The following is a 17,380-nucleotide window of genomic DNA, read 5'->3' as shown; positions in this document are numbered from 1 at the left end:
TGCTTTTGTAACGGTTACGAAACAAACTTCCTCTGCTAATAGTGGTTCTGGTTTTAAAAAGGTAAATAATTACTGGAAAACCCTAAAGAAATTAAACCAAAGCCAAAACATTCTGCATGAATGATGAGTGAAAAACATTGAAACGCAACCAGACACATATTACAGGAGAAAGGCAAAAATACACAACGAGAGATACAGAAAAGAAATATCACCCTCAAAAAAAGATATTTGCAATTCACAAGTATCAAATAATAATATAAGAACACATATTTGTTATTCTTTTGAACTGAGAATGTGTCTTTATTGGGTTGTGAGTGATCAAAAGGGGAGAAATAAAACATGAAGGTAATACATACAGAACTCCACACAAATATGCCCACACACTTTTCCATGCCTTAAGGCTATGCTTCACATTAATAAATGCAGCAGCTTTGTGACACTTCTATGTTGTTCTTGAAGTCAGGAAGATTTTCATGCTGCCTTATGCTAAATATATTGGTCTTAAGACATTTGGATTTAACAAAAAAGCTCATTAGATTTATTTAAACACCTGCTTAGAAATCTGAATGGCTGACCAATTTTTGGATTCACTATTATGATAAACATCCCTAAAATGTGTTTTGGAGATACACAAAAGCCCTTATCATCTGATTCAGATGACATGTTGCTTAAATTGAGTAAAAGCCACGACAAAGACATATATGAGACATGGTGGAGAAAGACAAGAAGTGAAAGTGTATGTTTATCAATATATGTACTGTCTGACAGGCAAAGTAAATTGAAACCGCCATTAAAAAAAAAGAATAAACACAACTACTCAGTGGCACTGATAACAAGAACAATAACTGAGACCAATTTCATTCTGTGAAAACTAAAGAAAGCAGACAGATAAAGGCAGATAAAAGGAGATAATAGCAGGAGATTATAGTCCATTTTTACATCTGCATCTAAACACACACAAGAAAAGACGAGTTGATCCCTCCTGAATCCAATAGCTAACTGAAAGAGTGTGATTTATGACTGGGAGGGAGGGAGCTTATGTTTGTTTTGCCATGTTGGCTTAGAGTGTCATAAATTAATAGTTACTGTGTCTGTGACATGTAATTGCTGAGGCTGATGACAGTGCAAAAACAAAGACTGAATAGAATATTTGCAGAGGAGTGATTATGGCGTATTCACTTAGATCAAACTAAATCTTTTTTTAAATCTGTGCAAAATGATTTCTGACCATTTTTGTTAACTTAGTTCATAAAAAAACATAATTTTCAAAGAGACTCATTTGTGTCAGATATACAATGAGTAAATCACATCTGAATTGAACAACTAAAATAACAAAATGTTAACAAATATGATCCAAGGTTTATTCCTGCATTTTATTTTAATCAGGCATTCCTTACAAGCTTCCCCCAACTCCAGAAAAGTGACTTTTGAGTACAGCATCAGAAAATATCCATTTGTTTGACTGTTAGAGCCACATTTGTCCCAATGCAATCACACACAACCTAAATACATATTTATGGGTGTGTTTTGTGAAGTAACACAAAATGGGAAAAAAAAGGGTTAATGGGGATTTTTGCTTACAAATAAAAATCAGAAAGTGCATATGCATTTAAGCCACCAAATTAATTGTATACTAATTTTACCATGACTGCAACTGAATGATTCTTTTTGCTCGAGCACAGTAGAACTGGATCAAGACTAGACAATTCAAACATATTGGATATGATTTGATGTATTGCATTCCATTATAGCGCTGGTTGTGCGTTTGGAGTGAGTATCCCGCTGGAAAGTGAACCTTCACTTAATCCTCAAGTCTCTTGCAGCCTCGAGCTGCAAGAGACTTTTTCTGAAAGAAAACCTTGAAAGAAACCCTGTAGCTCCATACGTCTCCATTAACTTTATGTTTTGAGTCATTTACAGATTCTAAAGTTATGGATTTCAAGCCTACTAGTGATGTAAACAAAACAGAAAAAAATTATGAATGTTGGCACTCTACAAACAAGCTGTCTCAATACCTGAAGGTGTTAATAAAGATAGTTTATTTATATTGTATTGCATTATCCCCCCACCAACAGGTATGACTGGGAACGTGTGCAGACAAATGAGTTGTTTGGCTTATAAAGTCAGAAATATATCTCATCAAAAGTTTCCAACTTTTGTCCCATTTAAATAGAAGATTATTGTTGTGCGACAATGTGGAAAATTGCAATGCCAGATATTTAGATAAGGCAATTCTGTTTGATTTTGATCCTTAAGAGGAACGTTAAAAATAAAGTTTTTCAAGTTGCTTGTAATAAGTGACTGTCTGTGATTTTCAGTCACATCTTTATAAATTCAGTTTAACAATATTTAATGAGAAGAACACATTCTTTGTCAGTGAAATGTGCACCATTCAAAACTGCTCAAATGTGTTAACTTTGTGTAATTGAGATTTATGTTCTTCTCTTTCCACTGAAGTGCTTTGCGCAAAACAATCAAGCAGCTGCCGCATAAAACATTCAGATGACAAGAAAACACTCGGTGTGTGCTGGCGTGTGTGAGAGCGTACCTGTATTCTTCCCGAGTGAACACGGGGATGACAGAGGGCTGAAGCACTGTGATTTCCACCAGAGTCGTGTTCTTTTTCACAGGCTCGCCATGATCATAGGCCACCACCACCAGCTGTTAGAGATGCATGCAGATGAAGGCAGAGTGGGTTATGACTATATAATTCCATATGTTTCCCTCTGGCATATCTATTGTCTGCTGGCGTAGACTTTCTTTGTTTTCATTTAATTGGTGGTAACTAATGTTAACGCGACCCAAAGGAGAAGCACTGACTCAGTACTCGACTCAGAACAAGCTTACTTTCATATTGCAGTTTTTACATTTCTGTACAATGTTCCAAACTCATAACATTTTGAAGACACATGCACTTGGCTTATGAGGCAGTTAAAAGCTTTGCCAGGTCTCAGCTGATTTAGGTTTTATATATATATAATTTGCTCTTGCACGGTGCAGAAGTGCTCAAAGAAACTCAAATCTGAGACGCCATTAGCTAATTATTTTATATGCTGTTCAATGAGATTTAGTCACAGCTCTGCAACAATTTTCTTTTTCCTGTCACGATCCAGAATGCAAACATGGTGGTACAAACAAAGTATAATGATTCGTCTTAAGGTCGTCTTCAGAGGAAACTGCATTTCTACTTCAATTAAAGGCAAATCAAATTTCAGTGAACAACCACATCTTAGCAGGTTCACAATTGCAATACTAATTAAACATGTTAACTGTTTATGGACAATCACACTTTATGAAGAAAAATACTTCTGAAGTTTCTAATTGTAGTGGGGCAAAATGTAAAATTCAAGGTTGTGAATACTTTTGCAAGTCATTTTATAAGCAAACATTATTGCTGTGTTCTAAAACAGATTTGAATCACGAAGAAATAAATTAAAAACTAAGGGCAAATTTAAGTGTTTCCCATTTGCAACTGACAACCGCAATGTTTCTACCTTTACAAGCGTAATGAGAAAAAACAAAAACCAAAAAAAACACCATATGGACAAATTCAGTTCAGTTCTAAAAAGTACATTTAGTTTTTTACAAAAGAGACTGTGTATGCACTCACTCTGAACTTTAAGTTGGGTTCCTCATTGAGATTTACTCTGGTAACCACATGACCTTTCTCTTCATCTACATCGAATATACTGGCAGAGTATGGATAGGCCTCCTGGTCCACCTTGTAACGGATTAGACCTGCGGGGGTTCCCTGCAAAAAGGAAAATCAGAGCACACATAATGTCAATGGGTTTTGCAGAAGATAATTAACTGCCTCTTTTATGCTTAGCTGAACAAATATTTCTTGAAACATAATCTCGCATTGGAAGAGAAATGACTTTCGCAGAGGTGCTAAATGTCACGCTGTCCCTAAATTTAAATACTAATGATTGAAAATAAAAACACCCAGTACCATTTTAGACACCTGGGCTTCAAAGTTTAATAGTTATAAATTAACCTCCAAAATATTAAAGATAATAAGCAGCATGAGTCATTTTACACAGAATGGTGGCACGTCTTTTTCTATGCCGAGGTTTCAACACTGGCAGTTCTGCTAATATTTATTTTGTGAGGCAGATTAAAAAAAGAGTGTGGAAATTGTTGGAAACAAATTGTAAGAGCTTGAAAATGCAAACCATGTCAGGCAAAATCAAAGCAGACATGCTAAACTGATTGGGCATACTATTCTCATTTTGTGGGTGAGAATAGCATTTCTGGACAAAAATTCAGATGAAGAAGATATGATAAAAAAAGATGAATGTTAAGTTAAATAATATTCAGTAAACTGGAAAAAATGTCATTAATATTACCACTGAACCTCTCTTGATGTCATTATTTCTGCAAATAATTCAGTCGGAGACTTCGCTAAAGTAATAAAAGCTAAATACATAAAGACTTACACATTTCACCAATGACTGCATGGGAACCTTTGTAGGCATGTGAAAGATGTTTTAGAAATATCAGCCATATCATAGAGTCAGCTTTAAATAAACTCTGAAATGTTCACTTCCATATCAAATGGCACACAGGAAAGAATAATAATGCCATTCAGTTTTATTTCAATGACTGTAAATCAACCAACTCTATGCTGAAAATAACTTTTTTTAACACATTTTAGCAACTACATGCCATTTGTAACATTCTGTCTGTAGAAATGAATGAACAATGAATGAAAGTCAATGCAAAGTCCTTGGGAGACATACTATGTGTGTTTGTGTGGGCGTGTGTGTGTGTCTTTAAAACGATGTTGAATAGTGTTGCTATTCAGTATGTTTTTTATTTCCTTATTTTTTCCCACAGAGTGCAAGTGATTAAGGAAAACATCCAATCAAAGATTCAACTCAAGGACATAAAGACAAGTTGGGCTCGTAAAACTTTTAACTATTAACTAGAGCACTGTGATGTCTAATAAAAGATCTTTACCACATGTAACCAGATTTACACGCAGCAGGTCATTCGATTATATTCAATCATATTAAATGATTTAGGGTAGCAATTTTATTAATAAAATACACTAAAAACTCATTAGTTAACGGACACTTGAAGTGACACAATGTACAATTTTTGTGATCCCAACAGAACATAAAGGCAGCAAATGTTGAGTTTAATGATTGTGTTTTGTGAAACATAATATGAGGTTTAATACATAATATGTAGGTTTAATATCAGAACAGCACTGGTGACCTGTACTGTATTGCTGAGATGCTTGTTAAACATCTCCATTAAATGTGTTGCTACCAAAAAGTATATATATATATAATATATATATATATATATATAAAAATTCCCTTCTCACCCACCGCGGGTGGTTCTTATCCTCTGAGCTTGGGTCCTCTACCAGAGGCCTGGGAGCTTGAGGGTTCTGCGCAGTATCTTGGCTGTGCCAAGGACTGCACATTTCTGGACTGAGATGTCTGATGTTGTTCCTGGGATCTGTTGTAGCCACTGCTCCAGTTTGGGGGTTACTGCCCCGAGGGCCCCGATGACCACAGGCACCACTGTGGTCTTCACCTTCCAGGCCCTCTCCAGTTCTTCCCTGAGGCCCTGGTATTTCTCCAGTTTCTCGTGCTCCTTTTTCCTGATGTTGCAATCACTTGGTATTGCTACATCTACCACAACAGCTTTCCTCTGATGTTTATCCACTACGACAATGTCTGGTTGGTTCGCCATTACCATTCTGTCTGTCTGGATCTGGAAGTCCCACAGGATCCTAGCTCTGGCGTTCTCCACCACCTTTGAGGGTGTTTCCCACTTTGATCTCGGGGTTTCCAGTCCATATTCTGCACAGATGTTTCTGTACACTATGCCTGCCACTTGGTTATGTCGCTCCATGTACGCTTTCCCTGCCAGTATCTTGCACCCTGCTATGATGTGCTGGACTGTCTCAGGGGCCTCCTTGCACAACCTACAACCTACACCTACACCTTGTCTGGTGTGGTAGATCTGGGCCTCTATTGCTCTGGTGTTTAGGGCCTGTTCCTGGGCGGCCAGGGTGAGGGCCTCTGTGCTGTCCTTGAGTCCAGCTTTTTCCAGCCATTGGTAGGATTTACTGATATCAGCCACTTGGGTTATTTGCTGGTGGTACATCCCATGTAGGGGCTTGTCCTCCCATGATGGTATCTCTGGCACCTCAACCTCCGTTCCCTGTTGTCTGAGACATTCACTGAGCACATTGTCTGTTGAGGCTTTGTCCCTGATGTATTTATGGATCTTAGTTGTTTCGTCCTGGACAGTGGTTCTCACACTCACTAGTCCTCTGCCTCCGACCTTGCGGCTCGTGTACAGTCTCAGGGTGCTGGATTTGGGATGGAACCCTCCATGCATGGTTAGTAGCTTTCTAGTCTTAATATCTGTGGCTTTTATCTCCTCCTTTGGCCAGCTAATTATTCCAGCAGGGTATCTGATTACTGGCAGGGCATAGCTGTTTATCGCACGGATTTTGTTCTTGCCATTGAGCTGGCTTCTCAGGACTTGCCTTATTCGTTGGAGGTATTTAGCTGTGGCTCCTTTCCTTGTGGCCTCATCGAGGTTGCCATTTGCTTGTGGTATACCTAGGTACTTGTAACTGTCCTCTATGTCTGCTATTGTTCCTTGTGGGAGTGAGACTCCTTCTGTGCGGATCACCTTCCCCCTCTTTGTGATCAGCCGACCACACTTCTCTAGTCCGAATGACATCCCAATGTCAGTGCTGTAGATCCTTGTGGTGTGGATCAGTGAGTCGATGTCTCGCTCACTCTTGGCGTACAGCTTGATGTCATCCATGTAGAGGAGGTGACTGATGTTGGCCCCATTTTTGAGTCGGTATCCGTAGCCAGTCTTGTTGATAATTTGGCTGAGGGGGTTCAGGCCTATGCAGAACAGTAGCGGGGACAGAGCATCTCCTTGGTATATGCCACATTTGATGGACACTTGTGCAAGTGGTTTACAGTTGGCTTCAAGGGTGGTTTTCCACAGCTTCATCGAGTTTGCAATGAAGGCTCTCAGAATCCTGTTGATGTTATACATCTCTAGGCATTCAATGATCCAAGTATGCGGCATTGAGTCATAGGCTTTCTTGTAATCGATCCAAGCCATGCACAGGTTGGTGTGTCGGGTTTTGCAGTCTCGGGCAACTGTGCGGTCTACGAGGAGTTGGTGTTTGGCTCCTCTGGTATTTACACCGATACCCTTCTGTGCCGTGCTCATGTGTTTATCCATGTGTTTGCTTATCTTGGCCGCTATGATGCCTGACATGAGCTTCCAGGTTGTGGAGAGGCAGGTTATTGGTCGGTAGTTGGGTGGGACTGGACCCTTTGATGGATCCTTCTGGATTAGGATTGTCCGCCCTTCAGTTAACCATTCAGGGTGAGTCCCACTTTGTAGCAGCTGGTTCATTTGGGCTGCCAGTCGCTCATGGAGAGCAGTGAGTTTCTTTAGCCAGTAGGCATGGATCATGTCAGGCCCTGGTGCTGTCCAGTTTTTCATGCCTGAGACTCTTTCTTGAACATCTGTCGCAGTGATGGTTACCAGGGCTTGCTCAGGGAGGTTGCTGTGGTCCTCTCGTAGAGAGATCAGCCACTGTGCAATGCTGTTGTGGGACGCCTCCCTTTCCCATATGCCTTTCCAGTATTGTTCAGTCTCCAGCCTTGGTGGGTCTGCTCTGTTGTTATTACCCTGCCATTGAGAGTACACCTTAGCAGGTTGAGTGGAGAAGAGCCGGTTAATCCTTCTGGATTCATTCTCCCTTGTGTATCTCTTTAGGCGGCTGGACAAGGCTTGGAGCCTCTGTTTGGCAGTTTCAAGTGCTTCAGGTATGGGCATCTGACTGTACTTTCTGGGTACTGGTCTTTTCATTGTACCCTTGTGGAGCTCTGACAGTTGGCTCACTTCCCTCCTTGTTACCTTGATTTTAGCCTCTAACCGTCTTTTCCATGGTGGGTATTGGGTCTCATTGGGTCTCTTATAGCCAAGTATCTCAAGGATCACTGATGCTGAGTTGTAGATCAGCTCATTGGTTTCTGTTATGGTGTTGGTAGGGATCGTTCTCAATGCTGCATTCACATTCTCAATGAGACTTTCTGATGGTACTTCACTCAGCCGTTGTAATTGGCGCCGAGGAGGCCTGGTTGTCATTCGGGTCATGATTCTCACTCTCAGGTCAGCAGCTGTCTTGTTCAGCTCTGTTTCGCTCATTGGGGCCGTGTATCCCCTCACTGGGTGGGGACTTGTAGTTAAGTCCCCACAGTCCTGACATCCGGGTTCCTCCCTTTTGCTGTAGCATTTGTGTTGTATCTCGTCAATCTCAAGTTGTGATAGCAGTTGCCGTTTGCGGATGTTGGAACACTGAGTTGTTTAGCACTTAGTGTTGACTGGGGATGTCGAAGTGACCATTTCTTCCCCAGTCTTTGCATGTAACCTCTCTCACTAGGGTTACTTGAGTAGTAGCATTCCAACAGATCCACATTTTCATCTCTCGCCCATTTCCGTCTTGTTCCAGTAGCCCATTTGTCATCAAGGTGCTCTGGTTCCCCAACACCTGACGCAGACCTTGTTTGGCCGGGCGACGTCTGAGCCGGCATGTTATGCAACTTAGTATCTCTCATGGTATGAGGTAGGCAGTAGCTTGAAGGGTCTTGCCTAAGGACCCAGACTGGATTCGAACCCTGCCCTCTCGGGTGATATACTGATGCCTTATGTATTGAGCTATCCAGTCAGCTATATATATATATATATATATATATATATATATATATATATATATATATATATATACATATATATATATATATATATATAATATATATATATATATATATATATATATTATATATATATATATATATATATATATACACACACACACACCCCCACACACACACACACACACACACATAGTAAAAAATGCTATTAGTACTTCGTTTGGGCCTGAGGGAGTACTTTTAAACCGTAAAACCTGGAGAGTATAATGATGTTTTTTGGTTTTTGGCTCAAGAGAATTTACTTTGATGCCTCTACCTGCACTCTGAATCAATTCAGCTGATGAAAGAGGACAGCAAGCACATAATTCAAAGGAAGTGAAGCTTTTAAAGAGGCACATGGCGAAACACTGCGAGAGAAGATTTTGCTTGCAGATGTGAAAATAAAAAATAAGTTCAGAGACTTAGAAATGCAAAGTAAGGAAACTTTGTGTTTGAGTCTGGCCTTTTTTCATAAACATTTATTCAATAGGTGATCACCCAGAGGCTGCTATCAGGATTCTATGAAAATGAGGGTTTTTTTCTCACAATGCACTGCATAACACAGCTCTGCATTTTAACAAATTATTGCGTAAATCAGAAAAGCTTATTTCAAATGATACGCTGAAACTCATGTTGCAGGTTGTCCGATCTGCACCAAATTTCAAACTACTCTAAGTGAAGACTCTAAAGTAAGCTGGTGCTTTATTTTGCAAGCTAAATACATTTTATAATGGATGCTTTGGATTAAAAAACTTGGTTAACAGAACCACTGCTGAGTAGAGGGGGGGAGAGTAAGGCTCCAAAAGGGAAGAGGACAAAGATTCATGGACAGAAGCTGAGCTTCATTATCCTGTCTTATTCCTTTCCAATGCCCAATTTTAAGAGCAAGAAAAGGAAAATAGTTTGATTAAATATGAGCAGCTGCAAATACTCACCGCAGGGTCAGAATCGTTGGCTATCACCGTGGTCACAATGGTTCCCTTGAGAGCATTAGGAGCAACCATGCCTCTGTAGACAGGTTGTCTGAATGAGGGAGCAAAGTCATTCATATCCTGGAAAGAGATTCAAGAAAAGCAAAACAGATCTGTGAACAGGAAAACTGTGAACAAAACCTTACAGGGGAACGATGTGAACTTTTATAAGTTTTTTGTTAACCGAGTCACCAAAAATGTGCAACATGTTCCGAAAGTTCTCTGTAGTGAACCGTTCATCGACTTGAACAAATCAAGGCAGCATCACACAATGTTGAAAAATAATCTTACAATTATCACCAATTACAAGAATTAAGATGTTCTGGTCAGATTTGATCAATTAACAACTCTCTACTTTACGCTGAAAAAAATTTAAAAAATATATATATATTAAGAAAAATATAAATATAAAAAATATCCTCTCCATATAACAAGATTGTGGCACTTCATGCTTTGGGGATCGTGGTTTTCAAATTCAAAGGACTAGAACTTATTTGTCACCTCCCACACAAGACTGATAACTACACATAACTTGTGATTTTCATTTATTCATTCACTCATTCTTTCATTCACAGACATTTTATATGTAATGTGAATGCCTTGATCTACATATTCCAAAAGACTTGCATTTGTCATTTTAATGTTGTTCCTGAAAGGTATTGACAAAGGGGTTTGGAATAGGGTTCAATACCATTCAGATTTATTTGAAAAACACTTAAAAAATTATTATTTGACTTCAACTATAAAACTTTGTCCTATTTTGCATTGATCAGTCACTTAAAAATCCCCGGAAAATAAATTGAATTTTTGACCATTTGAGGTGCATAAAACATTCAAGGGGTATTTTCTATGCATCTGGGCTTTAAAGGTGGTTTTAATCATTTTTTATTGTCCAAACCAAAATGGCAGCAATAAAAATATGCAATGATTCCTGGCCAAAGATTACTCATTTCTCTATAACTGTGCAGTCGTAAGCAGTGACCTCCCAAACAGCAGTGACATCACAAACTGTACAACATGTAGGCATCTTGATTTACAGAATACAAGACACAATCAGAAATACAGAGTACTACCTCTGCTGCCTTGCAACATTCAAACGAAGAAAACAACGAGGGACAGCTTGAAGCTGGAGCGGATTGATATTAATGTATGACACTTGTTTGCTCTGAGGGGACGTGCTTCTTTTGACAGAAAATGTGAGGCATTGTCAGTCAGACCTTTTAAAAAAATTCAAATCAGCACTCAGAAGTCTGAGATGGATCAGCTGTGGCTGTCACATTAGCAACAAATATACTGGTGCCACTTCTGACCCACAGTTTAGTCCATCTCACTTCAGGATGCAGCAGCTATGCACCATTTGTCTCATGGTAAAAAGTCAGTCACAGTTGGACGACAGGGAAACACTGGGTGTTTTTCATCACTTGCACAAAAAGCTCCCAAAAACATCAAAACGCACGTGGGATCAGTTCTCTTGGGGACACCTAATGAAGGTGCTGAACCCCCTCTTGGACTGTATGCAGGGTGAAAAGCTCACACAGTCAGGGGATTTGAGAAAAGAAACGTTTCTCAGATTCTCTTTGGCAGGACTTACTGGCTTCAGTGTCTATGTGGAATAAAGATAAGGCCATGCAATAAGATACATATAGGAGAACCATCCTGTCCTCTGCAAGAACACATTAATGGCCAGAGGAGTTCTATCAAGATGATTTAACCAGTTAATGAAAAGCACTGTAGCTCACCCTTACTCTTTATAAGCATTGAGGCCATTAAGTTCAGTCCAAGAGGTGGAAATATTGACTTTATCAGGAGAAAGAAAGAGGCTTTCTGGATATTCGATTTGAAGAACCTATATTCTACAGACACAAATGAGGATCTGTCTGTTAATGAGTTTCTGTGAGTGATCCTGCTTTGTAGCTTCAATTGATTTTATAATTTTGAAGTTTTTATGATTTTCTAACTTGTCTAAATATCCTTGTGGACCTTTGGGAATGATCTAGTTTTAGATCTCTGAAGTGATTCCTCTTCAAATTATTGTCGGTTTTAACTTGCCAATGAAATCCCTCCCAAAACAGGTCTGTATCATCAGGACTTGCATGATACAGAACTGAAATGTAGCTGAAATGTAGCAGTGAGAACTTACACAAAATATACACATTTTAGCTCATTTAAAGTCAACCAATCTCAGCTTTATGTTAAAAAACCCCCACATGTTTTCCCAATAATGTTCTCAGATGCTTTTGATTTCAAGAGTGTTTAAAACAGAATTGGAAGCAGAGCTCTCGGTTTTCAAACTCCTCTCTTGTGGAACCAGCCTCCAGTTTTAATTAGCAAAACAGATACACTGTCGACTTTAATCCGTCCTTTCTTCAGGATGTGGGAAAGCAGTGAAGTTAAGATAAAATGCAATCTGCTGATGTCTTGAGATCAATTTTTTCTTAATTTGCCAGAGTTGAAATATTTTCGGAACAAGTTTAAATAGGCACTTATTGGACTTTTTGGACAGAAAATGACACTGAATTTCTCCGTAATGAAATTGTCCCCGATAATTATATGTAAAACGTCCAGAAAATAAGACTGACAAAATTAAATAACCACTTTTAGAATACTTTACCTTTAATCTATGAATAAAGAGTTTTCTCAGATTAAATACAAATTTATTTAGAAATTTGCTGATTAAACTCAACTGTCTTGCTAAATTATTGATATACTTTGAAATTCTTCACTTGTCACATTACAGAGAATAACTTTAATATATTAAATAGAGATTTTAGATGATAAAGACAAATAGTGCATAACTGTGAAGAAAACGGAAACTTATCTTGTTTTTAAAACCTTTACCTGAGATAAAAAATATTGACATCCAGTTGTATTCAGCCCCCCTAAATACATGCTGGGATCATCTATTGTTGCAGTTACAGATGCGTTATGATTTTCATCTCTGAACGCTTCGCAGATCCAGAAACAGAAAAGATGTCCAATTTATCTTAGCAAAATAGCTGAAGCTCAGTCAGGCAGGATGTTATTTAGGTTATAGGTCTGGACTTTGATCAGTTTTGTTGCTCTTTCTACAGGCTTCAGGTAAACTCAACCAGTCTCAAATCGTTTGCACCCTCTATCAGGGTTTGTTTCAGGATTGCCCTATGGTAAGATCCATTAATCTTCCCATCAAAGCATCTCCTTACCATATTTTATCATGAGGACGGTATGTTCGTGAAATCTCTAGTTTACTTTTTGCCAAAAAGAGTTTCGCATATGGAATAAAAAGTTAATCTTTAGTTTGATTCGAGCACCTTCAAACATGTTTGCTATCCCCACCACATATCTCTAAAACTGCAAACTGAACTTCTTATGACTGTCAACCAACAAGGTCTTTTCTTTTTCATTTCAAATTTCTGGATTGCACAGCTTATAATCTATCTTGTTGACACCAACACACTGAGCTGCCATTTAAAAAGAAAATAGAAAAGCAAAATGCTGCTGAAATATCTAGAAGTTTTTGGTTGCAATATGACAAAATGTCTAATAGTTCCAGGGGTCAGAGGCAAGGCCTTGTATGTTATTGATTTCTTGATTTCTTTACATTTTTCAGTCTTTCAAATTTGCTTTTTGGGCTTTCCTTGGACAAAGAAAGAAATATGAACGTCCTCCTTCCCCCTGCACTCACCAGTATTCTGACAGTAACTGAGGCAAGCCCAGGAGGCATTGTTCCCTCCACGTCGACAGCCTCTACAGTGAAAGTGTACATGGGCTCAGGGGCAGCCAGAGCTTCAAAGTCCAGAACCTTAAGAACTGACAGCTCCCCCGTCACGGGGTCAATGCGGAAAAGCCGTGTTATCTCGGGATCCAGGCCTTCAGCTCTGATTCGATATGTGAGGTTGGAGATGAGGTCAGCATCTCTTGCCTTCAGAAAAAGAAAATAAAGAAAGTTGAATCACTGCTATGTGATATATATAATTTTTTTTTTTTTTTTTGGCAGGTTAATTTTTAAAACAGTGCTTTCATTAAGCTCTCTGTGTTTAAGTGGTGTATTCAAAGCGCCTGAGGCAGTAACTGTTAATGTTCTTGTGTTCCACTGGTGGTCCATGTCGAATTTCTCTCTTTTTTGTAGGTATTTAAATTGGGCTGCTTTAGGGAGCCCTGCCCTTTTCAATTTTCAATCTTTCAACAACTCACAGAAACTTTGACTGTTACGACATCTCCAGTGCTGCCTGGAATATGAAATGTAAGCACTTTGGTAATTTCATAGAAAATTTAAGAGACTGATTTGAGGCAACATTATTTTGAACTAGATTTATGAAGGCATTAATCTTCAGTCAGTTTACTTTGAATATCATGAAGGTGAAAAAGTTTGTTGGATTAGTTAGAGCAGCTTTTTGTCAAAGTAAAAATAGTATAAAAAATTAAAACAGGTCACAAAATTTCCAACAAATCTTTTCAACATTTTTAGGATAACGTCTTGATTCTAAACCCCCCCCCCCAAAACTACAGCTATATCAAATATGTTTATGCTATTCTATATCAAAGCATCACAGAATAATTTACAGAAAGAAGAATTAATTAATGTTATCTTCTGATTAGTTGAAAAACTGATTTTTAAATCTGTCATTTTTAGAAGCTGTTTTTCTCAATAAAACAGCCTTTATGGAAGTTATTTCTCTCCACCTGCCTGCATAATTTGCCATTTTACTGCTTTTATAAATAAATTCTGATCAAAAACTTCAGCACTGACGCCGTAATCTGGTAACTTCTGGTATTTTTGCCAAAAGCATCCCCCTCCTCCAAAAAAAAAAAAAAAAAAACTCCTAATAGGCACCTTTTGAATGTCAAAATCTAAAATTGTTTCCATAAACAAACTGATAAAAATTAATTTAATTTGTCGATAATTCAAAAGATAAAACATAGAGAGGGTGAATACTTTTTATAAAGACTCTTTACTGTTGTCGTAGTCATTCATCTCTCATAATTGTGAACCACTATGGAAAGATTGCACAGGTCGGTAATTTACGTGGCTTAAACCCTATAAAGAATCCAAGGAATATTTCCAAGAAGAAAAGAAGAAATAAACTGTTCCAAGAATCCAGATGCACTAAAAGCCGTCAGTAAAACAACCGGCGCTTCCTAAGCAGTGCTAAAAACTGATTGCTTCATGGCCATGCAGCACTGACGCCGTAATTTGGACAATAAATGGAGAAACTTTTAGAGGCTGACATTTCGGTACTAAAAACCTTTTACTGATTTTATGTGAGATTGACATTTTTAAAGCAGTTTAAGTTTATATCTTCCTTTAGCTGTCAGTCATTATATCCAAAGGTAACAAACACATAATTTAAAATACACTGTTTAGTACATATACGTTATATGAAAGCTTTCGCTTTTGAATTGAAATGCTGAAATATGTAAAGTTTTCAGTCATATTCTAATTTATTCAGATGAACTTATACATAATTTATTTTTCCAGCCAACCCAGAGACTCACCTTTAACTGTAAAATGACAGTGTCCTCTGGGCTGTTCTCAGGTAGATTGACGTTGTAGGACTGTTGGGAGAATATCGGGCTGTTGTCGTCCACATCCAAAACAGTCACAGAGAGGGTGAGCCTCGATCGCCGAGGGTCCACTGCACCATCCGAGGCTTCAACAACCAGGAAATAGTGACCTTTCACCTTCGAGGTTACAAAGTCATGAAACGAAATTAAGACTGCAGCTAAAAAAAATAAGTGGTGACATCTTTCCGTTGTTTTGAATCCAATAGTCATTAAAGTTCACTAAATTTGTGACTTTCTCTGACCTCTCTGTCCAGTGGCACTGCAGTCCTGATGGCTCCAGAGGCATTGATGGAAAACAGCGTCTGGTGATTGACAAGCGTGTAATGGACCTGACCGTTTGCTCCCAGATCCAGATCTGTTGCCTAATGCAAGTCACAACCAGAAAAAAAAAGCTGCTAAAAACACAAGTGAATCAGCAGTTTTGAAGAACTCAATCTTTAACTTGATCAGGAAATAAAATGAAACCTTTAGCACAACAATGTGAAGCTTTTTTAAGTTAATTGTACAAAGTGAAAATTAAACAGATTGTAACTGAAACAAAAAAAAAAAAGCAAATGGAAAATAATTTCCAGGAATTTAATTAATTCAACTCATTCCTCTACCAGATTGTTTTATTTACCACTTTTTCTGTGACACTGGCTGCAATTCAAGCACAAATCATCATCGATCAAAACAAGTTCCAGCTGCTCGCTTAATGAAATTCTGTAACTATGTTTTTCAAATTTATTAGCAAAAAACCTATAGCTTCTTCACAGAAATAATAAATGAGAGGTTTTATTTTTATAATTCTTTACGATTCTTGAAGAATCACATCTGTGATACTAAAAATATGATACTTCCGCTTTAGCATCAGTCACAGCCATCAGGGGGGTTTCTGCAGTTCTAATAATAAAACTTCAATGCTTTGTTAGGCCTTAACTCCAGCTGAAAAAGATTATTCTATCGTCTAACTAAGGTGGTAAAATGTTTTTGGACTTTGCTTCATATGTTTTCCAGTTTATACAAAAAAACAACAACACACACACAGTGTTTATTAAAGGTGTCCATGTGTTCTTATTTTTTGGCCAATCATTTAAGCGTAACGATGAGCCATGATACAGTTAGTGGAGTCATTTAATTTGGGCTTTTCAGGATTTCTTTGGGCTTTTACTTCTTCCTTTATGATCTGATGCAGTAGGTGTTGCAATAGTGGCAAAAGCTATTCTCACCATGATGTGACCCCTGCCGTACCTGACTGTTGGGTCATCAGACCTGCAAGGTTTTAGAAGTCTCAGCTTCAACACTTTTCAAGAAATTATGGCCAAATAGCTCAATCTTTGTCCCTTCTTAGAGAAAAAACTTTCACAAGGACACATTTGGTTTATCCAAGCAGGAACATTTCAGTCAAGCTACAGGAGGAACAAGTCTTGGTGGAGAACTACTCTGTGTTAATGTTTCACTTGCTTAACTGTGGCCCAAAATTTTCAAGTTCATCTGCAAGTTCATAATAAGAAAGATCCCACCCATTTCCCATTCATCTGGCAGTGACAGTTTCACTCAGATGTTTGAGACTTGATGTTCTGACAAGCTAATAATACTCAACACGCATCAAACTAGAGTTTTACTAGAAGAGTAGGCCAAGAGGAAGCTTGTGGAGTGGCTCTGACCTTGACTCTATTGAAAACTCATAGATAATGTTTAAAAGCTGAGTGTGTGCCAGGAAGCCTGATAATTTAAATGGACAGCACTGCTTCTGCCAGAAAGGGTGGTCAAGTATCCCGCTAAATTTAGGCCAGAAACTTCTTAAAGAAATACAAATATGCGATTAAAGTGTCATTTAATTGGAGATTCAAGTTGGTTAAGATCATTCAACCACAGAAAAAGAAAGGGTGCAAAATTCAGTTAGTGGAGATCCAACACAGGTTGTGGTGTGTTTACAAGAATGAAATCATTACACAGTGTGCAGAATAATTAGGGAAGTCTTATTTTTATTCATCATTGAATACAGTGCTCAGTTAATCCAAAATGTTAATAAAAGCCTAACCTAAGAGTAGTTTTCACATCTCACTTTTTTTTTCATCTGTTTAAGAGAGAATAATAAACAATTTAAAACTTTCCAAGAAACTAATA

General features: G+C 38.2%; 1 protein-coding gene across 1 annotated transcript in view; it reads right to left on the bottom strand.

Annotated features, from left to right (window-relative positions):
- Positions 1-17,380, bottom strand: part of LOC129353343 (protocadherin-15-like) — a 204,991-nt gene that overhangs the window by 61,324 nt on the left and 126,287 nt on the right. The window contains exons 21-26 of the mRNA XM_055022626.1: positions 15,514-15,633; positions 15,203-15,388; positions 13,392-13,628; positions 9,692-9,808; positions 3,611-3,751; positions 2,549-2,661 (exon numbers count right to left, since the gene is read on the bottom strand). Of these exons, the coding sequence (XP_054878601.1) occupies positions 2,549-2,661; positions 3,611-3,751; positions 9,692-9,808; positions 13,392-13,628; positions 15,203-15,388; positions 15,514-15,633 (914 nt within the window). The remainder of the gene's footprint in view (positions 1-2,548; positions 2,662-3,610; positions 3,752-9,691; positions 9,809-13,391; positions 13,629-15,202; positions 15,389-15,513; positions 15,634-17,380) is intronic.

The sequence above is a fragment of the Poeciliopsis prolifica genome, unplaced genomic scaffold (genome assembly GCF_027474105.1).
Source record: "Poeciliopsis prolifica strain line A6 unplaced genomic scaffold, Auburn_PproV2 SCAFFOLD088, whole genome shotgun sequence".
Classification (NCBI taxonomy): Eukaryota; Metazoa; Chordata; class Actinopteri; order Cyprinodontiformes; family Poeciliidae; genus Poeciliopsis; species Poeciliopsis prolifica.
This window is presented reverse-complemented; position numbering and strand designations above follow the sequence as displayed.